This window comes from Cloeon dipterum, chromosome 3 (assembly GCF_949628265.1).
Source record: "Cloeon dipterum chromosome 3, ieCloDipt1.1, whole genome shotgun sequence".
Lineage (NCBI taxonomy): Eukaryota > Metazoa > Arthropoda > Insecta > Ephemeroptera > Baetidae > Cloeon > Cloeon dipterum.
In genome coordinates this window covers 3,006,034-3,031,526 of record NC_088788.1, presented here as the reverse complement: position 1 = coordinate 3,031,526, position 25,493 = coordinate 3,006,034, and the positions used below count along the sequence as shown (strand labels likewise).

At 39.2% G+C, this 25,493-nt stretch overlaps 1 protein-coding gene across 3 annotated transcripts; it reads right to left on the bottom strand.

Annotated features, from left to right (window-relative positions):
• Positions 1–4,049: 4,049 nt before the first annotated feature.
• Positions 4,050–25,477, bottom strand: LOC135939531 (slowpoke-binding protein-like). Of its 3 annotated transcripts, XM_065483992.1 has the most exons (12): positions 25,323–25,477; positions 21,866–22,023; positions 20,153–20,223; positions 13,705–13,883; positions 13,232–13,503; positions 12,988–13,169; positions 12,334–12,532; positions 12,147–12,272; positions 12,011–12,090; positions 11,411–11,482; positions 7,003–7,411; positions 4,050–5,175 (listed from the first exon to the last, which is right to left on the bottom strand). In XM_065483992.1, the coding sequence occupies exons 2-12, from the start codon at positions 21,923–21,925 to the stop codon at positions 5,029–5,031; spliced, it is 1,797 nt and encodes a 598-aa protein (XP_065340064.1). In that variant the 5' UTR covers positions 21,926–22,023; positions 25,323–25,477; the 3' UTR covers positions 4,050–5,028. The 3 variants fall into 3 exon arrangements, with proteins under 3 accessions (XP_065340064.1, XP_065340062.1, XP_065340063.1); XM_065483990.1 differs by lacking the exons at positions 20,153–20,223; positions 21,866–22,023; positions 25,323–25,477 and adding exons at positions 16,392–16,607; positions 17,832–18,133; XM_065483991.1 differs by lacking the exons at positions 20,153–20,223; positions 21,866–22,023; positions 25,323–25,477 and adding exons at positions 16,392–16,577; positions 17,832–18,133.
• Positions 25,478–25,493: the final 16 nt, after the last annotated feature.

Sequence of the window (25,493 nt, the reverse complement as noted above, 5' to 3'; positions counted from 1 at the left end):
ATTTCCTGGAAAGATCCACTTTTTAATCAATTAAACTTTAGTAATCACGTCTATTGAATATTTATAATAAATAAACCATAAATTCTCGAACAATTTCATTTTAGCTGATGATATGCTCAGCTCCTGACAGGGTTTAAAAATTAATATCCAGTTAAAAAGGTGTATTAGAGGAAAGAATAACATACCCGTTGCATCATTTTGTTTGTTCGTTCAAACATGTTTAGCAGAAAAATTTCTCTGCTGTAACGTCATGGAACATGATAAAATAACAGCAGAAAATGCTTAGATGTTTAGACACCGTATTTTTACCTCAACATTAACGTTGCTTTTGTTCGCAGACCTTTCCTATTATATTAATATTTCATATACACGTTGAGATGACGCAGAAGGAACGGTATGCAAAAAATTAATTTGATTTTTAAACGATCCTGTCATTTCAAAAGTTTTCTTGCGGGAAAGGCGAGATAAATGTATGCTTTAGCCTTTTTTACTCAACTAAATCTGTAAAGAGATCGTTAATTTTCATTCCTCATCTGCCAGGCAAGGTTAAACAAAAAAGTTACCTTTGTCTTTGTCTCAAACAGCTCCTTGTAAGTAAAAAAAAAATGTAAATAAGTCGTGCACCGAATGTGTCCAATAAAATCATTAATTATAATAACTCAGTGGTTAGTAAATAAAACACATTTTCTGTCTAACTTTTCCATTTTTATTGTTGCTTAGTCAGAAAATTTTGAGACGGACTGAAGATTTAATTTTAATCTTTTACACATTTCCCTGTATTTCGTGTTGAAGACGGAGTATACAAGAGACGCATTTGATTGGTGGTGTTTCGGAAAACAGAAGATTCAGTTGAGCACCGCGGGATGCATGCCGCAGAGACCTTTCCTTTTCCGGCTGTTGGGAAAACGCAAATGGAGCTGTTGCAGCAGTTTTCGTGATTTGGACGGCCGGAAGGCGCGCGTGAGTTTGTATTGATTGTGGGCGTGATATGCATGCACAAGAAGGAGCGAGCAGGAGCAGAGCGAAAGAAATAAAATTTCCTTTTGTCGTGATTGCGAGTGCAGGCGCAGCAGGGACGAGGCCCGATTCGTAAACATGCTTTGCCGGGCCAAAAGCAGCTCATTTTCATTCCGGGAAATACACTTTAGAGCGTAGTATCATTGTGCACGCTTCGGTCGATGTGTGTGCTTATAATAACACACACACGGCAGGCCGAATTCCATCTGTAAAGACGTGCGACTATACGCCGGCAGAGTCGAATAATTTTGCCAGTTTGCTGTTTCTTTTGTCATTCCAAGTCGGGCGGAGGCTTTTTTCCAGAAAGGTGCGCCTTTCTGGAAACGATCGAAGCGGCAAAAAGGGAAGAAAAGGCACAATGGCCAAGAAGGCGGGTGGCCCACAAAAGAAACGACATGCAAAAGACTCAAAAGGAATGCCCGCAGCTGTAATGAGAAGGCAGCGAGAGAAAGAGAGAGAGGAAAAGAAAGACAGCTGGCGCGGCCAGAAAACGGCCAGTTTAATCAAATTCTTAATCGATCTTACACACTTGTGCTAACTCTTCCGTTTCGCAGAGTTTCTTAAGATATAAACTGTTCTACAGTTTCCCCTCACCAAGGCTGCTTGACACCAGGAAAATAAATTGACAGAGAGGTGCGACAGACCTTCCCGTACGTCTAAACACGCTAATTCTGCCTCTGAAATGATAATTTAGCAGCAAGATTATTTTTAATCATGTGACACGTATTTTTGCTGGGTTCGCAGTTTGTTCTATCCGGGTTTTTCAGGAAAAGAAAATAGGTTTTTTCCAACAGTAGAATGTTTTTATAATTTTTACTTAAATTATCTTGTAAGTCCATAAAGAGGCTAGAAGTTTTTTAAGGTCAAAAAATTAGATTTTGTTTAATTATTGTTAAGTCAAATTGAAAGCTCATTGAAGTGGATTTCATGTTTAAAATGTCTGCGAGAAATCATTTTTTTAAATTTACTTTTATTTGAGAATGTTTTCCAGATTATTTTTTTGAACAAACTTCAATAAAAGGCTGTTGAAAAAACATACTGTCTTTTTATCACTTTTCTGACCTTTTACCAAACCTTGTTTTTGTACATTGAGATGTTACAGACAGAATAATCTTGCTGCTGTGGGTTCAAGACAAATGGTTGGGCCAATCTTAATAAAAAAAGCAGGATTCAATCTGAAATTGGTACAGATGTGTTCCAAAAAAAATGCAAATAGGTGCATTCTAAATATCCAATGAAGAAATTATGTTTATTCATAGCTATCAAGTTCAAGCAGCTTTTTACTTAATTTTATTTCTTTCCCGTTGATAAGTACATAAGTTTCTCACACGTTAACATCAAGATTGTTCTGGTAAATTGCATCTGAGTGAGTTTATTGAATGAAAGACTGATTAACTTGGTGAGATTTTTCAAAAGGATAAGTCGATTGTGTCGATTTTTAATTTTTTGGCACATTTTATAATTAGAATAATTGATCGACAGCTCTTTGGACAATCTCTCCAAATGTTAAATTTATACGTATATATCTGTTAGGCATGACGAGCTTGTAGAAAGACAGCATTGTGTGATTTTGCGAAAAGTACCCGCTCAAGTGTGAATATTTATTTATTTGTTTTACGACACAAGCCAAAATATTCTCCTGCTATAGATTCTCATTCTAAATTCTAAACTACTTCGATCGGCGTTTTGATTTATTCTTCCATAGAGGGTTTTACAGCAAAAATTTGAACTCCATAAAGTCCGCCAACAGAGGGCACCACTGTTTATTCGCCATTTCCGGGCACTTTGCTCTGCAATTTCAGATTCAATCTTTACTACTGTGCATTCTTGGCGTCAAAATGTTAAAATTGACATTGGTTCAGCCCAGCGGGGTCCAGATTCGTGCGACGCGCAGATATGGCGTCCGGTGGAGCATGGCGCGAAAAAACGGGCGCGTGAAAATGCTCGAAAAGAAGCACTTTTTCGTCAATATTGTGACATAATTTGTACTAATTATGTCTTTTGGATCGTAAAACAAACTCTTGACACTCGCACGGCAATCCAAAGAGCTTTTTGTTTCCCACATTCAGACGCCATCTTGGATCTGCGCAGTGCGAACCAATTTTATCGCACATCTGGATCCCGCTGGTTTAGCCAATCATGTTAGAAACGAAAGTAAAGATTAAACCATTGTCAAATTAAATCTTTTGATGTCGAGAATGCACTGCAGGAGGATTGAAACCTGACTCGAAAACGTGTGAATGACCTGTGGCACCATCTCTATTGGCATAAACACCAAGGAAACTCTCTATTGGAATAATTTATTGAAATCAATCAAATTTAAATTACTGGAAAAAAATCCCACCCTTCTCGGAACGAGAAAATAATATCCACGCATTCCCATGGGCATGTCGAGAGAGCGGGTGGCGAGGAACGCAAAAAGGGGTGAAACTCGTTGGTTCAGCCTGCCAAGCGCGCGACGTGTCGGGGGCAGGGCGCCGGGGTTGAATCCGTTGGTGTCACAACAAAATGTGAAGTCTAATCCTGTCGCTGGCGCCGCTCTCGTTTTAATAATATTGCCGTCAGGGCTGTTAAATTTGGCGAACAGTGTGCGCGAGAGAGCTCAGGAGATTTGGCCTTCTTACCCGCCACGCACACGCCAGCCGCCCCGAATCGAGCCATTCTCAATAATCCTACCTGCGGCTTAATTACTTTTAAATCCCACCCATCAAGCTCTCGCTCGCGCGCGTCTGCCTGTCACGCCATTTTTTGCCCCAACTTATTGTTGTGAAAGTGTGTGTTTCTAAATTTTGCGGCTCAGCTAATTTGCGCGGTAATCGAAGCGAGTACAGAATATTTCCAAAAAGTGGCAAAGTCAGTCGCGGATTAATTGATTGTACAGGGAAAGCTAGCTATTCAGACGGTATCAAACAGGATGCAAACATTTTGTGGGAAAGGTACAAACAGTTCATGCTACGGCTCAGGGGTGATTTTTTTCACAAATGGAAATAACGATGAGGAAAAGATAAAAATAAAACAAGTGCGGATGAATGTTTAGTTAGTAAAAGGTTTTTATGCAGAAGTAAATATTGACTGTGCTGTTCAATGATTCAATGTCAGTTTTGGAAATGATGCAAATAAGCTACAAGCATCGAAAAGAATCAGTGTTTTATTTGGATTGATACAGGGCAACAATTTAGAAAATTTTAATTGTTTTCTTTTATAGTTGATTATTTCAAAAATTAAAGAGGAATGATATTGCAAAAGCCTGGAAAATGCTTGTTGCCAATGCATAAACTCGTCCCTTAGGATTCAGTTAAAGCCTAAATTGACCTAAGAAGCACTGTAATTTTTTGAGAAAATCGGCCGGAAAGTTAGCGTGCTTTTCAAATGGCAATGGCTGTCTCCTTACTTGAATTCCGATTTAATTTCAAAACTAAGAGTTTCCCCAATAAGTGGCAGACACCGTTGGACAGATCTCGACGAGAGGAACCGGAATATGCCAAGAAAATATGTTCGAGCACAGTAAATTTTGGAGAAAATTGGCAAAATTTGAATTTTTACTGAAGGAAGGTCCTTTTTTATTGTTGCAAATAGTTTATCGATCAGTTGTTTGTGGCGTCCAACAATTCAAATAATTTTTAATGGTTGCCCTGTCTCATTCCACTTTAAAGATCTTGATTGTTGCGTTGCTTCACAAACGATTAGTCTCATAGAAATGTCTCTGATCTTTACTTTCCTATATAACAAAACGTTTGATGAAATGAATATGCAAAATAAATCGTGGTGCCTTGAGAAAATGGATAGGAATCAAACAGTATAAAATTTCGTCATCAGTGTGTTTATGTGTGGCGGAAAAAGAGTCGTGCAGATATGTCACAAGAATATAATTATAAAAAGCTGCTCTAACTTATCGAACTACTACGTAAACATCATGTGTGTGTGTACTGCTTGGGTGTTGCTTTTGAGTGTCATCATCTTGGTGTGTGTGTGAATCGAGGTATGGAATTAATTGAAACTTTCGAGAGGAAGTTAATGCGAGGCGAGGCGACGAGTGAGACAGGACGTGGTCACTGCTTTCGCATTTTCGGGCGTGCTGACGGGGCCGTTGGGTGGCCGTTGCTGCAGGACATGCGCGGCGTGCTGGTGGCTCAGATGCAGACTCAGCCCTCGGTGCTCCTGCGGACCAACAAGCGGAGAGAGAGAGGAAGCTGAGATTTATCGATCCTATTAAGTGGCCAAATATTTCATCTCAACAATGCAGCCGGGCTATTTATTTAGCCGGCCGGGGCAATTTGCGACGCCAGACCCGTTTTTTTTGTGCTTTTCTATTAAACTGCATGCCACGCTTCTTTTGTCCTTTTTGGGTGTGTGTTGCGCGTACACACGCGCGGTAATCAATTTTCAATTTAATACGAGCGGCTGCCCCCGTTTCTACAGTTTTTTTTAAAAAAAAAACAAATGAATTAATTTTTAAATGGCATTTGTGTTGAACATCTCTGACACATTTGACATCTAGTTGGAAATTGTTATTTTCATTTTGACGTTGTCATTTGACGACCCGATTTATTTGTGTAAACACAAAGCTCAACACGGGGAAAATTGAATTTGCTTTGCTGCCGGCTTTTTTGAAATTTAATCAATACTGAAAACCTGCCATGCTTCGTTCAAATCAAAATCCCTCCATTTTTTGAAGGGATTAGCCACTTTTGGCTTTCACGTTTTTACTAAAAGCTTCTACCGGATTATATTAAAAGTTTCCATTGCTGTTAAAAATACAAAACATTTTTATTGAATTTGTATGCCTAGTGTTTTGCCTAAAGGTTGAACTAATTTGCAAATTGACATCTGACGTATTCTTGGAACGTTTAATTTCCTTTTCGCGTGACTATGAACTCTATATCACTACACTCAAGAGGTTTGATTAATATCGGAAATATATCTTTAATGCAAATGTTTCTAATGATTATGCAAATTTAATTACAGCAATAAAAATAGACTCTAATTAAGAATATAACTTAAGCTTCTTGTAAATGGTTGTTTTGCTTGTCTTATCGTGAGAAAAAAAATAAATTTCATGATTGGTTCGTTTGCTTTAATTGATAAAAAATTTTTGGAGGAAATAGACGGCCGAATGTTATTTTCTGGGCTTCCGATCGTCATGGTACCATCAATCGAACACAAATCATGCAATTTTAAGCCATTTGAACCAAACTTGAAACTGTCTTAATCATTCATAATACGTTGGAAAGTGATCTTTTCATAAGAAATTTATTTGGAGGCCATTTTACACACTGAACCGTGATTTTAAAATTTTCAGACAAAGCAAGTCCCTTACAAAAACAAAAATTACTTTCGTACGAAATTTATTTACATTTTTCGGATACATTTTTGTCTGGAAATTTCCGTTTGGGACAAATTTCAGTCATTCAGACCAGCGGGGACCAGATTCATGCGACACGCAGAAATGGCGTCTGGTGGAGAGTGCCGTGAAAAAACGGTCAAGTGAAAATGCGCGAAAAGAACCAAGTTTTGGTCAATAATTTGCATTACTCTTAACTAATTGTGTCTTTTGGATCGTAAAAACTAACTCTCGACACTCGTACGGCAATCCAAAGAGAGCTTTTTGTTTCCCACATTCAGGCGCCATCTTGGATCTGCGCAGTGAGAACCAATTTTATCACACATCTGGCGCCCACTGATTCAGACTGTTTCCGGATCGTTCCGACAAATTCTGAATCACCTAGTTTCGAACAATTTCTTTTTGGACAAAGTTACTAGTAAACAGTAAAAAATTATATTTAGCGTCTTAAATTCCCAGCCCTAAAAAAAACTCTTTACTTCAGCGGCGGATAAAATTTTCTCCCACTAAAGTTTGTTCTCCTTGCGCTCCATTTGAGTAAAGAGGTGGATATTCTTTAGAGAGTCCCCAAATAAATTTTTTACATAATTTTATTTGGGAGCTAATTTTGATCAAAATTCGTGTGTGCCAAAATGGATACCAACCTTGGAGGTGGAGCAGGGCGACAGCCGGGCAGCCGTTTCGTCCTCGACGACGGGAATGGCAGAATTTTCCTCGTTATCGGGCGTGAGGACGGAGGCGGTGTCCAGGCTGCAGGCGGACAACAGCAGCAGGCTCATTGAAGCGTGGGGAGTTGCGTAAAGGGAGGAGGCGGAGGCCGAGAGTGGTGATCCGCCAGGGCAGCCACCAAGCAGACCGACTCCTTCCTCTGGGGCGCCTTCGGGGGCACCTTGGGCGGCTGGCGGCGCACCCCCATCAGCACGCTGGCCGAGGCCGGGGGTGGCGGGTCCGGCGGCAGCTCGCTGCTGGCGAACGGCGGCAGCACCCGCCTCCGAAGAGGCGGCTGACGATGAGGGACTGCTAGTGCTACTGCAAGAGGATGAAACACTGCTCCTAGACACACAGAGGACACGGCACGCACGCACCAAAAGGTCTAGGTTAATTTCACTTTGCTATGCGCCAACAGGCCAACAGCTAGGTCTATTATTGCCTAGCCAAAATATTTATATCAAAAATTCTATTATAACGGAATGGCTGAAGTGGTGTTTTACTGTTTAAGTGGAATTTATTTTCAATTTGTTCTAAAGATTTTTCTATTTTCTAAAGCTACCACGAGCCTTGAATTTTATCATATCCAGGCAGGGATAGAGGTGAGTTTTTTGCGTTTTTCCTTTCTGGTTGGGATCTTGATCTTTTTAATTGCAATAAATACGAATGGATGAAAAACAAATCTTGCAATTTTTAAACTTTACAGCAGAATGAACCATTAATTTCTGGTTTCCTGACTAAAATAGTCGTTCCTAGATTTAAAAATTTTATTTTATTTTGGGCAATGAATAATTATTTGGAAAAATGTATCATAATTTAGGAATTTATTTCCTAGAACTTGCTAAAATTCATAATAATTATAAAGCCTTCGGGTTTTTAGTCCTTTCAAACCGCGGGGTCCAGATTCGTGCGACGCGCAGATATGGCGTCCGGTGGAGTATGGCGGGAAAAAACGGACGCGAAAAGAAGCAAGTTTTGGTCAATATTGTGACGTATAATTTGCATTACTTGTACTAATTGTGTCTTTTGGATCGTAAAAACCAACTCTTGACACTCGTACGGCAATCCAAAGAGAGCTTTTCGCTTCACACATTCAGACGCCATCTTGGATCTGCGCAGTGCGAATTAATTTTACCGCACATCTGGACCCCGCTGCTTTCAAAGACAAAATAAACTCTTTGATTTTAAAATTCTTATTTTTAAAACTGATGTAAAACGAACTATGTAAATTTTTGCCCTCAAATTTTTAATTTTATAGTTAGTTTAATTTAAAGTTAAATATACTCATGAACTGGAAAAATCCAGCAAAAGAAATTGCACCTCAAAAACACGGAAAATATTCTACTACCCTGTCTGCAAAATTGAATCATCGAGAAAAATCTGCTACTGAAAAACAGCGTGGCTCATAAATGAAAGCTGCAATCTACGAACTCTAATCTCTACTCGTTAGTTTACATTAACAAGTCTTCGCCATAACTGCGAAGGTAATAAAACAAGAGCGGAATTAATAATTGTTGCGAAAGCAGTTAAACTGGTTTGCGTTGAATATAAAATGTAATTTACAGTGAATAATATCGATTATGCGCGCAGTGGCGGCGGCGGGCTATTAAAAAGTTATGCGACCCGTTTGCACACGCGTCCGGCAGGTTGCCTACCTCCACCTCCTGCTTCTGATATAGGCCGTTTGAAAAGTTGAAACTCGTTAAACGCTCAGTTTCAACGCCAACTTACTTTCGGAATGAATTAAGTTGCTTCGGGGGTGGGGGGGTGGAAGAGGTAAAACGAAACTTTGATGAAGGGAATGAGAAAGTTCTTTGCAAATGGCGCGAGAGTAATGCGGGCCATTCATCATTGAGAGTGGGACACGCAAACGATGTGATACAATTATTCCCCGTGCCCGTTTGAGAGGCGGACAAACAGACAATCGGCAGAAAATAGCGCTCATTGTGCGTCGCAGTTTAATTAGAGCGCGCGGCATTTAAAGAGAGCGATTTGCATTGCGCGCGCGAGGGAGCTGCAGCATCAAGGAGCGGCGCGCGATGATTGATGAGGCGTATTTACAGATGAAAACGGGCCGGGAGGTGTGCGTAATAAATAATATGCCAACATTAATTTTGGAAGCTGTGAAAGGAGCTAGGCGAAAGCAAAATTTCAAGCCACACCACCAGCCAACCAGAAAGAGTGAGAGTGAAAGCGAAAGAGAGAGAGAAAGTGAGCGCCAGCATGCTCTATCAACGTGGAAAACGAGCAAACGTGTCACAAGTTTGCCCCTCTAATACTAAACTTTCTTGCACTATACCTCTAGTAAAGGTCCAGATCGCCAGAGAAGTATCTGCACACAGCGCCGAAAAAAGGAGAGAAAAATGACGAGAAAGAAAAACAAACGGTGAGTGAAATAATAAAAAGAAGATTTAATAATAATGGATTCCCAACCGGTCGAGTTGTGTATAGATTTAAATTTTAAATGCCACTTTCTTTCTAGGTCAGGTCAAAAGAGGGTTTGTAATTTTGTCCATAGTTATTTCCAGGAAAAAACAGCAGTTTTTTTTCAGAAAAATATATTTTTCAACAGGTCAAATAAAAGTTTGAAACTACTTTGAATGGCAAATAAAAAACAAGCATGTCATTAATTTAAACTGAGTGAAAATTTTAAACTAGAAAACCTTTTTCCAATTACAGATTTCATATGAGTTTGTCACCGACGCAAAGTTAAGCATTTTTTGTGTGGAGCAATTTTGAAAAAAATAGTTTAACAGAGAGATTAATTGTTAAATTGTTTTAGTGAATTTGATGAGTGCAAGAAAAAAGAAATTCATAATTTAATAATTTTTCAAGATCTTCCGATCCAAAACTGCTGTTAAAATTGCAATTATTTTAAATGAAAATAAAAACTAGACAGTCTGATTTCAGGTTCAATTCTGCATCGAACAGTGATTTTCTAAAAGTAAAAAAATTTATTTAGCCAACTAAGAAACACAATTATTTTTTCTGTGTATTAATAGAAAAAATTCAGACCTAGAATTCACAAAACTAACAATAAGATCAAACCTCAAATTGAAATTTCCCTAAAACATCATCTCAATGTGGTGGGGGACAACTGGCCGATGCCATTTTAAACAACCCCAACGCGGTTGGGACCACCATTACAAAAATAAAAACAAAGCAAAGAAATTCCAAATGAAATATCAGTGTGTTGGAAAGCCGTCTTTTGAAAAACCACATCATGCAATTCAAAAAACGTCCTTTTGGAAAGAGTTGCAGAGTGTCGTATATAAAATGCCTAGCAATTTCTAATCAGGTTAATAGATCTAGCAGTTGCACAGTTCATATACATATTTATATGGAAAATATTTAGAAGCACAAGAATATTGTTTGTTGTTTTTAACTCCAAAGCACCAGGTGAGCTTTATTTTTATACTTCCGCGGTATACATACACACAAGAAAAGCGCTGGCACAAATATATGAAAGTTGTGTTTATACAGGAACAAATAATTGCTTCGAGACGAACACACGCGTCCCTGCTTTATGCCAACAACAGGAGGGGAAAAGGGAAAGTTTAGCAGGTTGAAAAGTAAGGAAAAGAGAGAGAGAACAAGACAAAAACTTACTCGCAACAAAAAAGTGTGCGTGTGTGTGAAAGAGAGAAGGAAAATCCACCATTTCGATACACAAAATAGAGAAAGAGAGAACACAGCATAGTTAGCAAAAATTATTCGTTGATGGATGAAAGAGGGTGTCGGGAATCTGATTAAGGAGCGAGATTTCTGACAAAACGAAGAGTGCGAGCGAGCAGAGAAGATAATATAGTATGTATATGCAAAGTGGGCCTGTCTTCTGACGTGAGTATTTTATTTCCGCTGGCAAATTCAAAATCGATAGCTACAAATATTTTGCACTCTTACATATCGAAAAATACTGCTGTCGCTAACATAAGCTCATTGCTACTTTGAAAACCGCTAAATTGCTCACTTTGTTTTTGGTCCAAAATCCTTAATTATTATTTTAATTTTCGAGAACAACGCGCAGGCACCACCATAGTTGAAGTGGGTGGGTGACAGCGAGAATTCGTCGCGACAACGCAAACTTTTGCGCTGCCGGGACAAACAATAAGCATAAAATGGGAGCAGCTAAATGCAGAATGTGCGTTCTTCGGCCTTAAATATGTACGTATCTATGTTAACATGTGTTGTGTGTGTTTAATGTATAGTGGCTCACTGCAGAGAGTATGGACAGATGCAGCACAGATGTGTGTTGATTAAATATTTAAGAAGTATGTGTCTCATTAGCAGTAAAGAGAAATGCTCTTGTGGCGTTTCTTGCGCAACAGAGCTCTGAACCCATACCTTCGACTGTGACCTGGCGAACCTCCTGGCACCACCGACTCGTACGTTGAAGCCGACTGAGCTCTCGAATTTCTAAAATCAAAATTTACAAAGTGGTGTTTAAGGATTAATGTGTGTTTTTTTAGATAAAATGCACTTGAAAATAACATTATGTACATTGAATATGTTAATTTAACTTTTTATTAGTGATAATTTCAAGAAGAGAAACGGGGGCCAGATGTGCGATAAAATTGGTTCCCGCTGCGCAGATCCAAGATGGCGTCTGAATGTGGGAAACAAAAAGCTCTCTTTGGATTGCCGAACGAGTGTTAAGAGTTTGTTTTTACGATCCAAAAGACTCAATTAGTACAAATTATATCACAATATTGACCAAAACTTGCTTCTTTTCACGCATTTTCACGTTGCCGTTTTTTCGCGCCATATTCAACCAGACGCCATTTCTGCGCGTCGCACGAATCTGGCCCCCGCTGAAGAAGAGTGCGATAAATAAATTGAATTTAATAATTAAATAATTTTGAACATTACAAGTTAAATTAAGAAAAATTAGAACATTTTCTTTTTAAATGCTGAAAATCATGTTTCTGTTTAGACATTTCAAACCTTCTGCTTCCTGATTGATGCAGCCTGACAGCAGTGAGCAATTCAATTACCGACTCAGTCAGTTTGGGTTGAAAGGTTTGCTGCAAATAATTGGTTTTAAAAGCCATTTAAGTTTTGGCCAACAATGTTTGCTTACTGGTAAAGGCATTGCCCGCATTTCCCGCAGGTCAATGTTTCTGAAAAAATCGCACGCTGCTATTTCTTTTATGGAGGGAATTTTTCCACTGGGATTGTTGAAAATGTATTCTAGCATGTTGATTGCCTGAAATTACAAGATTAAATTTTAGTTTTTTTGATTTTATTTACAGAAAATTCGTTTTTACTTGTGGGTTTTTTTGGATGTCCAACAAGTGGCCTGGCGTGGGCTGAGGGGTGCACAGTTCGTATCCCGCGCACATCTCGAACAGGACGTGTCCAAAACAAATTGAGTCCAATGCGGACGGATCGGATCTGGCTCTGCTCCAAATTACTGGGTGCACTCTGGAGGACAGGCCGAGCAGAGTGTTTTCCAGGCCGGTCAATCTGCAAAAAAAAAAATGAAAAAAGGGTCATTAGAGACAGACAGGAAACAGGAAACCGGAATTCCTGCTTTTTCTGTATAATTATAAGGCAAGAAAAAAGAAAATGTTCATAAGGAGCAGAACGATCGAGACAGGAATATTTTTTTAATTATTAATCATACTTTTTTTGTGAATTTTTAATTCATAGTGTTTTAAAATATTAATTTTTATAATGTCACATTTCCTTTATCAATTCTATCTGATAAAGTCTCAGCTGAGAGATTTCGGGCGGTGGCCGACTGGAATTTCGCGCAAAGGGCGATAAATCGGCATTGAATAAAAGCAAAAGGAATAAACAACCGGAAATATTGTTACCAGAACAGGATAAGACACCAAATTTGAAATTTAATTATGGAATTTACGGTCAACGAAAGATTCTTTCCTAAATATATGCTCTATTACAAATTTATGTTTTACCTGGCAGCGCCGTTTTGCAGGATGATGTTTCCCGAGTGGAGGTGGCCGTAGGAAGGAAAGCCTCTTTCTTTCAGGAAGTTGAGAGCTTCCAAGATTTGCCTTCCAATCCTCTGGACCTGGGCCGCCGGCATGCCCGAATTGCGCTGGGCGTACTTCATTCCCCAGTCTTCTTGCCAGTTGCTCTACAAAATCAATTTAATTTTTTTGTTAACCGCCGGCGCCAATTAAAGAGAACAAAAGTGACTTTGTAAATGAAGTCTTTGAGGCTGCCTTTCTGGTTGAGTGGCAGCACCGTGATCACTTGATTTTTGCCGCTGAGCTCGGCAAAGTCGACGTCCAGCACGGGGTAGATGTAGGGGTGCTGCAGGGAGACGAACAAGTCCTGCAAGGTCTCCCTGCTCGCCTGCGTGTAGTTCAGGGGGCTGCTCGAACTTCTGACCTGCAGAAGACTCAACAGTCGCTCCGTCTTGATCGACGTGTCCCGCACCACAAACCAGTGCTTCTCCAGGCGAGAGCCTAATTTTTATTTCAAAGATTAGTGATAAAACATTAATCCCATCTATAAAGGAGTTGTAAAGAAATTATTCAAATCTATCTTAATTTTAAAATTGCATAAAGGCGACGAGGATGTAAAAATTTATAAACTGAAATTATCGTTCAAATGTCAATGAAAAATATCCTGCCGAATAAAATCCAATTAATTTTATTTTTAATTACCAATGTCACTGAGCTGCTCGACAAAGACGTATCTGTTCGAACCGTACAGGTACTGTTGACACTTGAAATTGGCTTTGTCTCTGGTGGCCGAGCGCTGCGCCTTGCTCTCCATTTCCAGTCTCTCCTGCTGGTGGCCGTCATCCTCCAACGCCGAGTACTCGTACCGCCCGTTGCCGTGCCTGCGCATTTCACCGCATAATTAGCAGTGCAGCCAGCAGCTTACCGAGAGGCATAATTAATTCAAAATGCAAATAATATTCAAAAGTATATACACGGTAATAAGAAAACCGTCTTGCAATTAGGCTTTTACTACAGAGGGCAAACTCGAGGGAATTTTATTGCCTGTGTGTTACATTCACGTGCAACGAACGGTAGGAAATTTAATTAGGGCGAGTTCAAAATCTTGTATGAAATGTTAAAAAAAAACTCTAGTGGTTTTTAAATCAACTAAACTCATTAATTTTCAAATCTATAGGGCAAATGAGGGAGGTATTATTCATCGCATTGAATTAATTATCATGAGAGCTTCGTCGACAGTGAGTAATTATAATTACAGTAGGAGAATCACAATGCGGGCAACCCAATAAGTGTGTTGTATTTTCCTATTCATGCTTCTAACAATGCTAATGCATGCTGATATACTGCTTTCACATATCCATCCGTGCTTAAAGAGGATGGTTTTAATTTTTTTATGGGGATCTCAACAAACAACACGTGCAATTTTTCAGATCCGGGCGATTTTACGCCCCTTTTGGCGCTGATTTTAATTCCTCGTCAGGATCTACCCAACGGAGCGTGTCTTCCAGAAAAGTTTTCCTTAGGCGAAATAAATCACGATTCTCAAGAGGCAGACACGTTCGCCGTTTGAAGAGCTCACAAACTTTGAAGTCGATTATCTTTCAGAAATTTTGTCGGCAAACTAGACATAAGTTTTGGCATCGATTTAAGAGATTTTCCTCTGTCAAAGGGCTGAATTTTTTATACAAGTTGTGTTGCTATTTTAATTACATGCTTTTTGGTTAAAATATGTATTTGAATGGAGCATCATTAATAAAAGGCACAAGTTCACATTTTATTGTTGACTTTTGGTTCGTTCCAACACAATTTTTGAGTGTATGAAAGTCATGGCGAACATAACAGCTCCCCTTTTTAACATTTTCAATTTGCATACGCGATTGGTGAGAGCATGCACTCAAATCTGAATGGCCCATTCGCGTGTTTCGTGTTTCGTGACACATTAGCTGATGTGCGAGGGCTATTAAAGCTCAAAACCGACAATTTCAATCGCAAATTCCGACACTCATTAGTCTTGCGGCGAATTTGAGCGCACACGTCACTGCCGCATGTCATACACGGCCGCGCGCACTAATCACATTACAATTATGGCGCGCTGAGCGGTGTAAATCAATTTGCGTTAGGCAGTGAAACCTGTAAAGAATTGTGCAGTTTCCGTTGTTCCGAGCCTTCCGCGTAAATCAGGAAACACGCGAGACGGAAATCAAAATAAATCGGAGGCGATGAGATCTCGGCCGCCCGACGTTTCAAACAGACGGCGCTGACTTTTCTTTTTACTCGCTGAGGGAATTAATTTTTCTTTGAACCCAGCAGTCAGTGCTCGCTCTCTCAAAAGGCGTGTTTGCGACGGCTTCCCATGTTTAAATTTGCTCAGAGTCTTTTCAGCTCTCCTGCTTGCTTGAGTGCTCTAGCTCCAGTTTTCTCGGATATGAAAAACGTTTTTGTTGGCATAATTGCACGGAAAAAAATCAACAGCCTCTGAAAGAGCTCGTTAAAAACGTCCAGCGCAATTTTTACATCTTATAATGATTGCCGCATGTCGTCATCATTTACGATTACGTAACAACTCCCTGCCTGCGCTGTCCCTGCTATCCACAGAGTATCGATTTCATGTTGCAATATGTATGGAAGCAAATGAGTTTGACACTCAGTCCTTTGGCGTTTAGTTTGGAGATTAATTTTGACAGTTTGGAAAGTGCGTAGGTGGAGAAACTGTCATTTGACATGTCGAAAACCAAAAAGTCGATACAACCAATTACTTAGAGAGCAATTTTTCTAACAACAATATTTTTTCACATCGATTTGCTGAACCAATTTCAGTTTTCAGCTCGTCAAATCTTTTTACGCCCAGGATTGAATAAAAATTTGTGAATGTATGGTGTTCATTATTGATGGAATGTTTTTCCTGTAATTCCCGAGTTCGAAGCCGCCAACAGATGGCGCCACCGTATACTTTGGTAATAAATTTAATTTTAAGGCACTTCCGCTGTGATTTCAGACTCAATCTTCTGCTTCTGTGCATTCTTCACTTAATTTGTTTTCTTTTGACGTGCTGAAAACCAAAATCGGTTAAGCCAATCGCCGTGGAATCGTCAAAAGAACTATTTTTTGAAATAAAAAATCCATAAAATCTTTTCCAACGTTTCTACAGTGAATGGCTGGACTGATTATGGTTTTCAGCACGTCAAAAGAAAGTAAATTAATTGTGGAATGCACAGTAGCAGGATTGAGTCTAAAATCGCAGCGGAAGTTCCTTAAAATTAAATATATTACGAAAGTATACGGTGGCGCCATCGGTTGGCGGCTTCGAACACTGAGGGTGAATTAAATCTTTTATTTTGAGGTAATGTTGTCTCTCTGTCATGAAGTAAAGTCATTGAGTAAAATTGTACCTGGGTTCGCAGGGTGGAGAATTGGCCAAGCTCTCCCTGGAGCTGCCACCGCTGTTGTTGATTGTTACGCAGCCCAAAAGACGCACGAGCGCTGGTACGCGTGGCCTGCTCTCGACCACCGCCTCCGCACCCCGCAGCATCGAGTGCTCCCCCACCTCCTCCATACTGGAGGCTCGCATCCAACTCCTGCGGTCGTGTGGTTCAGGGTCAAACATGCTTGAAAATTCACAACATCCGACCACAAGCTTGATTTGTTGCTAAATTCTGGAGTTGGATGTGGATGGAGGGATATGCGTTTTAATTTAAATTTTTCAGAGGTTTGCCAGATGAATTTTTGGTTAAAGCAGGGGATGGAGGGGGAAAATTATTTATTTTTCCTAGAGAAAAACAATTTCACAAGTAAATTGGAATTTTAAAATTGAAAGCTGAACAATTTGTGGATTAAGAGCTGCCATTAGTGTGGCATAGAACACTGATTACTGTTTTTAAAGAGGAATGATACTGCAAAAGCCTGGAAAATGCTTGTTGCCAATGCATAAACTGATCCCTTAGGATTCAGTTAAAGCCTAAATTGACCTAAGGAGCGCTGTAATGTTTTGAGAAAATAGGCTGGAAAGTTACCGTGCTTTTCAAATGGTAATGGCTGTCTCCTTACTTGAAATCCGATTTAATTTCAAAACCAAGAGTTTCTCCAATAAGTAGCATACACAAATGGACAGATCTCGACGAGAGGAATCGAAATATGCCGAGAAAATATGTTCTAGCACTCAAAATTTTGGCGAAAATTGGCAAAATTTGAATTTTGATTGTTGGAAGGTCCTTTTGTATTATTGCAAATGTTTTTTTATCGATCAATTGTTTATGGCATCCAAATATATTTCAATTGTTGCCCTGTCTAGCATAAATCCGTCTCTACAATGGGCAATAATTAGATCAGGACCATCAATTTCAGAAAATTCCCAATTTCCCAACAAATTTTTAAACAGCTTGTCCATGATTTTTCGATTCCTCAAAGACGCGATCCATCTAACAGCGTGCGAATAATTAGTAATTTTTTCTTATGGTGAAATATACTTATAAACGGAGGCAATGCCCGCCATTAGCACATGACTATAAAACTTATTTTCTTGGAAACTTTAATCGACACTTCCCCAACTTTTAAAAAAATATGTTAATAATTTTTCAGTAGCGATCAATTTTGAACAAATGAATATTAAAATAAACTAAAATAAATCAGAATCAAGCACTCTGGTCTTCGTTACCCTAAAAATTGATGACGTGTCACAAATAATATAATGGCCACTCTTTTTTCCAGCAACTTAGCAATCGTTCAAAAAATTCCAATCAATTGAGAGTTATATGTATTTTCCCTCAAAGTTGAAATAAAACAATCCCCCTATCCAAAAAGGCAGGAATGAGATTCTTCTCAGGGCTCGATACCTGGGACTGTTCCTGGGCGAGTGTCCAGGGCTGGGGGTGGAGGCGGAGTGGATGGCCGCCCTGAGGGCGCGGCCGTCGAACTCGGCGGCCGACTGGGTGCGTCTGCAGTAGGCGGCCCGGCGCCTCTGCCGGCGCGGAATGTTGTTCTTGGCCGCTTGCAGCTGGCAAAAGCGGTCGTGGCCGGTGAGCTCGAGGTCGGACGGCCGGCCCTCGGCGGCGGCCGCCTTGCGGGCCTGCATTTTGTTGTACAAGCCGAACATGGTGATCGCCGCGCGGCCAAACGAGCACTGCTCCGATTTCTCACGGCTCGACGAATTATTTTGTATTTGTTCTCCCTTGCCCACTAATTAGGCACAGATGGGGCTTCGCGCCAACCACTTGGCCGCGCGCTTGTTTTCCATACCGCTTGTTAATGGCCTTGGTGACCGACTTGAATAGCCCGCGCGACATCGCAGGGCTGCAGCGGACAATGCTCCACTCCATTGTTGGTTTAATTTTGCAAAGAGGAGACGACTATCGTGCCTCTGACGTGAGATGCATTCTAAATAACTGTCTCCAATTGCAGCATGGCACGAGATATAAGTTAGAATTGATTGAGATAAAAAAACGAACACATTGTCTTATTAAAAAGGATTTAACAGATTTTAACAACAAGATTCTCTTTTCCAGTCGATTAAAAATTAATTTGGCGCGCTCGAAATGCTTTCTTCGTGAAGTTCCAGTGTATTTCAACCTTATCATTATCAGCGGGGTCCAGATATGCGGTAAAATTGGTTTTCTCTGCGCAGATCCAAGATGGCGTCTGAACGTGGGAAAGAAAAAGCTCTCTTTGGATTGCCGTACGAGTGTCAAGAGTTTGTTTTTACGACCCAAAAGACACAATTAGTACAAGTAATGCAATCTTGTAACAATATTGACGAAAACTTGTTTCTTTTCGCACATTTTTACGTGACCGTTTTTAATCCACCGGACGCCATATCTGCGCGTCGCACGAATCTGGCCCCCGCTGATCTCTATGCTGTTGTAATTTTAGTTCGTATTTAATTTGTTGTTCAGTTTTCTTTCTTGTAATGAATACACATAAATATATCCAATTTGCTCTATAAAATAATCAGAAAAGCATTCCACAGGTTTTTTTTTACCGCAAATTGCGTTAATGCGTATATTTCTGTACTATGGCGTTTTTTAAAGGTTTTACCCTAAACCACCCCAACACAAGACAATTCTGCGAGCTGTTCTTCTTGCGCAATTCCCAAAAGTGTCTGTTCTATAATGGGTTGGGAATTCATTTACTGTTCTGAGCAGGACTTTTGAACCCATCTAATACGTTTCAAAAGAAAAAGAAAATAGTTTTGGTAAGTCTGAGGTAAAATGTTTGAGTTGCCTTTTTTCATCTCGTCTTTTTCATTCCAGTGAAGTTATATTAAAAAATATAATTTTATTTATTCGAGATACATAATATTCAAGTGGTTGTTGTCACCATGATAAACTATTTGCATCAAAGCTATAGGAAAAGGTTATTTTGACACGAGAGTTGAAAGTCTAATAGCAATAGTTAACGTCCAAAGCCAAATGTTCAAATTAGACCGCGAGAAATAGTAATTATTAATTAAACTATGCTCTCATTAGGAACCAAAATTTAAAAAAAAATATGTGGAGTTTCCAGTCTTATAATTTCTTTTGAAAATAAATCCCAAAACATCGATAATTGTCGTCTTAATGTCAAAGGAAAAGCTTTGTGTGCTGATCATTAAAATTTTGGTCACAGAAACAAAAGTTTTAACGCATCTTTGTGATGTTCACTTGAGAAATTCCATTTTAAACATGGTCAAAGTTCTAGATTCAATTTTCTGACATGAATTTAAAAATATTGGTCTAGATTTTATAAGCAAGCTCTGCTCAAACAGCCTAAAGCGAGTAGTGTAGTAATCGGAAATCACGTTATCTGTCGATTTGTAAGCTCACAGCCGGCGCTAAACTTTATCTGCTGGCTCGCCCCAGAAGTTCAATATTGAACTTCTCGTCAGCAACAACTAAAGAAAAAGATTGTTTCTCTACGCAGTGGATTTCCCGGCTCCACAAGGAAGGAAATAATTGTTTCCCTCTGTCGTACACATACGGCTTTTGCTCGCCTCATATGCGCAAAGCAAGTGCTTACAGCGCTGAATATTAATGTGGCGCGTGAAAATCGTCACTCTACAAACTACACAGAGGAATGCTGTGTGCAAACTTTGCAGATTTTACCGGAGGGAGAGACATGCTTTTGCAAAACTTTGTCTATTTTCGTGCATGACGAGCGTGAGCAGATTGTTTCAAGTCACCTGCACCGACAGACCCACCACGTGATGGCCGCGAAGAAGCCCAAAACGCAAACGGCTGCCAGAGTTGCGATCTGAAAGTAATAGCAAAAGGTTAATCAAAAGTCACATTCGAAAATGAGCTTACGCACGTGTCAGCCAGTGACACTTTTCAATTAATTGTGAGGAGTGTCTGCAATTGGTTTAGAGGTTTTCTAGATTGGTGCACATGGGGGTTTCAGTTGAATAGACTTAGAACTGGCCAAAATATAAGCAAAAAATTAAAAATGGTTTTTTTAAAATTTAACGTTTATTTATATTTTTAATTATTAAAAAAACATGCTAAAAGGGATTTAAGAACGAAGTGAAGAATTCTTAATTTTTGTCTTGAAATATACATGCCAATAGCTAGTAATTTTACTAATGATTTTCCCAAATATTAGTGTTAGCAGGAAAAATTATTAATTTTTAAATAATTACCACAAATACTTCTCTATTCTCATCTAGTCATAATACAAATATAGTACAAGCCAAAGTCAGAAATATATCGACGAGTAAAAGGAAACAAAGCTAGCGGAAAAACCGATTAAACAGACCGTAGTCATCGCAAAGATCACTTACAAAAATTAGTATTTATTTTATTGTTAGTAAAAAAATTATTTTTGACTATCAAATTTGAGTTGCACGCATGATGCGTTTAATAAATCAACCAAAATTGAAAAGGCCAAATTTTCAATCTGCGTAATTCAACTCAAAGTTGCCGTCCTAAAATAGGCTCTGCTTTTTTATTAGGCAAAGTTGTTTGCATGATGGGTGGCGGTTCAGGGAATAGGCCAGTAAATATATAGCAATTGCAGAGGAGAGCAAGCGGAAGCGCAATCGATAATAAGAGAGGTCGGGGTGAGCGTGCGAGAAAAAATAGATTCCCGGCAGCTCTTTTAGCAACGTCGTCGAGATTTTTTCTCTGCTGTGCACACGCATCCGCTTACGTGATTATGCAACCGGCGCGGCTCAGCGGACGGACTGCTTGCATAATTGGCTTACTGCAGGCGTTTCTGTGGGCGCGTAAAATGTTTTGACGAAAAGAAGTAGCTGTTGAGAGACACGGCCGTTCTTTCCTTTATTTACGCGGGCTTCTTCTTAATTGTCAGCGGGCCCTTCTGACGTCTCAAGGGCTATTGTGGTGAAGCCCACCGTGAAAATCAATTGTTCTTTATTTTTACGGTTCTGCCTTCACTCTTTCGTATGGTTGAACACCCCAAAATATTTTTAAAAAATGTAATGAACCGGTAAAAACACGTAAAAACTATTTTTTTGTAATAATTTCTTGAAATTAATATTTTTTACCTAATTAAAACAAAAACTTGCTTAATGTTGTAAGGAATAGTTGGAATGATGCAATATAAAAAGTATTTCGTTTTGATTAACCCTATAAAAATCAATTTAAAACTTTCATTCTGTTTAAATAATGTTAGAGTTTAATAATTTCTTGCAAGTTCTTGTGCAAGAAATTTTTAATAACCAACCAGCGGCGAGAAAATTCAATCATTCGTGTTGGAGCACATCTTTATGATGACGATGACCCTTATTTTTACGCTTTAAGCCCACGTTTTACTGAGCAAAAGAACTTTTCCCCTTTTTTACGGGACTGGAAACATAAAAGGCAAGACCTCGTTGGATGATAAATTGCCGTGTCGCAGCTTGACGTGAGGCTGATGTACAATATTTTATACTCACCCAATGGAAGGAGGCGAAAATGCTGGCAGGTGCCAGGTGGCTGGTCTTCTCGAGCGCCATTATCGCTATTATCTTGAGCCGTGCGACTCCTTGTCCAGCAGTCGCACCTCGTGCTCAACGGCTCGTTGGCTGGATCGACTTTTACGGCCCCACTGCATCTGTGGAGAGATAAAGTCTCACTAAGTTGCCTTCACAACCACACTTACTGACCACGAATCGGGATACCAACCAGAAAATCAAATCGATTCGTGTTAAAGGGATTTAACCATTTTGGACATAAATATTTCCGATTTTGCCCAATTTTAGGCGAAATATGTTTTTATTTTTAGCTCAAACTTCAAATAAATAATTATGTCTACCCAAAAACTAATCTTTTAAATCGCAGCAGGGTCCAGATTCGTGCGACGCGCAGTTATGGCGTCCGGTGGATTTTGGCGCGAAAAAACGGTCACGTGAAAATGCGCGAAAAGAAGCAAGTTTTGGTCAATAATTTGCATTACTCTTAACTAATTGTGTCTTTTGGATCGTAAAAACAACTCTTGGCACTCGTACGGCAATCCAAAGAGAGCTTTTTGTTTCCCACATTCAGACGCCATCTTGCATCTGCGCAGTGCGAACCAATTTTATCGCACATCTGACCTCCGCTGCAATATTTGGAACTTTCGCTTCTATCTGATATTTAAATCAACTGCTGTTGTGCTTTCTGGAAGTTAATATAATATATTTAATTGTGAAAAAAATAAATTAAATCGTATTAATTAATTAATTAACGAATATAACTACAGCATTACATAAGCACATAAAATCAAACCCTTTGAAGCAGTAAAAAAATATTTATAAATCAGACTCTGTTTTAATTGTCTAGAGGCAGTGTCAAACTTTTCCACTCACCAAAGCTCCAGACGCTACAAATTTAATTTGGCCAAAGCTGCGGCGCGAACGCAATAAAATTTTCAAGCTGGATTGCTGCGCGAACTGCACTTACATGCCGTGGGCGAGACACAAAAAGCAGAGCGAACAACTAACAAACGCGCAGCACGAGTGAGTGCTCTTTTCCAGAACCTCTGCCGCCGCCGCCGCCGCCTAAATGGATCAATTTGAATTAAAAATTAACAGAGCCACGGCGTGCGTGTATCATGGAGCAGAGGAAGAGAAGAAAGGCCAAACGCAGAGGAATGTGCAAAAGCGTGCTTTCACTGGAACTTTACCCACGCGAACTTTGATGTTTTCTCTTGGAATTTTCAGACGAAAATTCTTGGTATAGCGGCACTTTCTAAAATTACAAAGACTTTAATAGTTAACTTAAAAAGTCGATAAGGCTTTTCAGACTATAAAAATTAACCAAATAAAAAATTTATTATATCTGATTTTTCAGCGGGGTCCAGATGTGCGATAAAATTGGTTCGCAGTGCGCAGATCCAAGATGGCGTCTGAATGTGGGAAACAATGGATTGCCGTACGAGTGTCAAGAGTTTGTTTTTACGATCCAAAAGACACAATTAGTGCAAATTATGCGTCACAATATTGACCAAAACTTGGTTCTTTTCGCGCATTTTCACGGAACCATTTTTCGCGCCATTCTCCACCGGATGCCATATCTGCGCGTCGCACGAATCTGGCCCCCGCTACTGATTTTTCAATTGGTTATTTATTTAAAAAAATATTTGTCAACCTTTGCGGTAATCAACTATTTTTACATACATTTTTTCCAATTTTTAATCTAATCTGATTAGTCTGAATATTTTCAACGCAGAAATTTCGTTGAACCGCTTTTGGTTTTTGTCGCAGCGTTTGGCCCTGATAACAAAGGCGTGACTTTTGAGTCAAGGAGGGCTCATTACCGAGCGTCAAGAGTGTCTTCAGACCACTCTGCTATGACGTGCGATGAAATGAGTGCTGGGCCAAAGGCATGCATGTCCTATCAGTAATTGCACCAGGCAGAAGCACAAACACCGTGCACACCACGTTTAATTAATCAGGAAAATCCGTGATGTCAGCGCTTGCTGATCAAAGCGTTTCCAGGCAAAACTAACTCTCATAAATTAGCTAATGAACAGCTTGCAGTATTTTTCAATGGAGAGCAGAGGTCTATTGATTTAACTCCTTTTCCTAATTGTACGTGAATGAAATATTCTTGGTTTCTTTTTTAGTCAAGCGGAAACAATACGCAAAAGTATGAGATTATTATCTTTTCTTGTTTCTTGATTAATTTTTTTAAAGTAAAATGATACTGGGCAACAATCGAAAATTATTTGAATTGTTGGATGCCATAAACAATTTGTTCAACAATTTGCAATAATAAAAAAGGAGCTTCCAACAATAAAAATTCAAATTTTTCGGATTTTATCCAAAATGTACAGTGCTTGAACATATTTTCTTGGCATATTCCGATTCCTTTCGTCGAGATCTGTCCAATTGTGTATGCCACTTATTGGGGAAACTCTTGGTTTTGAAATTAAATCGGATTTCAAGTAAGGAGACAGCCATTACCATGTGAAAAGCACGCTAACTTTCCGGCCAATTTTCTCAAAAAATTCAATTTAGGCTTTAAATGAATCCTAAGGGATGAGATTATGCATTGGCAACAAGCATTTTCCAGGCTTTTGAAGTATCATTCCTCTTTAAAAAATATTCACGCACTTCTAAGAAAGCTCCAAGCGTCCCCGTTAATTATTCAATTTAATAGAAATAGGAAGAAATTGTAATTAACTTTTTTGTTCCTTTATTAAAACACGAAAAATTATCTATTTATCTTGAAAAATTAATTTTTTTAATAATTCTAGAAATAATACCATGACAAATAGAGTATTATTTTCCAAAATAAGCGACATATCTCCATAATTATCTACAATGTTACATCATATTTGAAATACTTTTGGAACGGATGCACTGAAGAAAAAATTACCATCTGCAGCGATTGCTGCACATATTTAATAATCAAAATTATTAACACGCACTTTTAAGACAGCTCTAAATCTTCCTTTAAAAATGTCAAATTAATATAAATTCTGGACAAGAAAATATTGTAACTAATTTATTTCTCTGAACATGAATTTAAATTTGAAAAAATATGCATGCCTTGATGAAAACACCGGTGATTTTTACATTTTTGTTGTACTTATAATTTCCAAAATAGATATTTGATATTAATTTTCAATTAATTATTTTTTCTGAGTTTGTTTTGTTTTGAATGAGCATGTTTAAATTCAAAATAAAAATCCATATAATAACCGAAGTTTCAAACTGCTCGAAACGATTGTTATATCATACCCTAAACGTAAATTCAAAATTTTTTAGTATTTTTAATCATCTACATGCCTTGTGCATCGGAGAATCACAAAAAATACCATGCATGCACATATATATTCGTCTGCATCATAATAATTGTTAATTTCCGCACACTGCGGCAACGTGCGATGCAGCATCGACCCTTAGCCCAGCAGGGTCGTCAGCTCACCTTATTCCAGGGGCGTCCTGTGCCCTGCAGCCCGACGCGTGTCCGCGCCTCAGGAGCCGCTTTTCGGTCCGCAAATACCAAGAACAGAGATTCAGCTGGCGCAAATCGAGCCGTATGCCTTCATCTTGCAGCTCGGTTTGCGAACTGGACCACTCAGCATCCCTCCTGTGC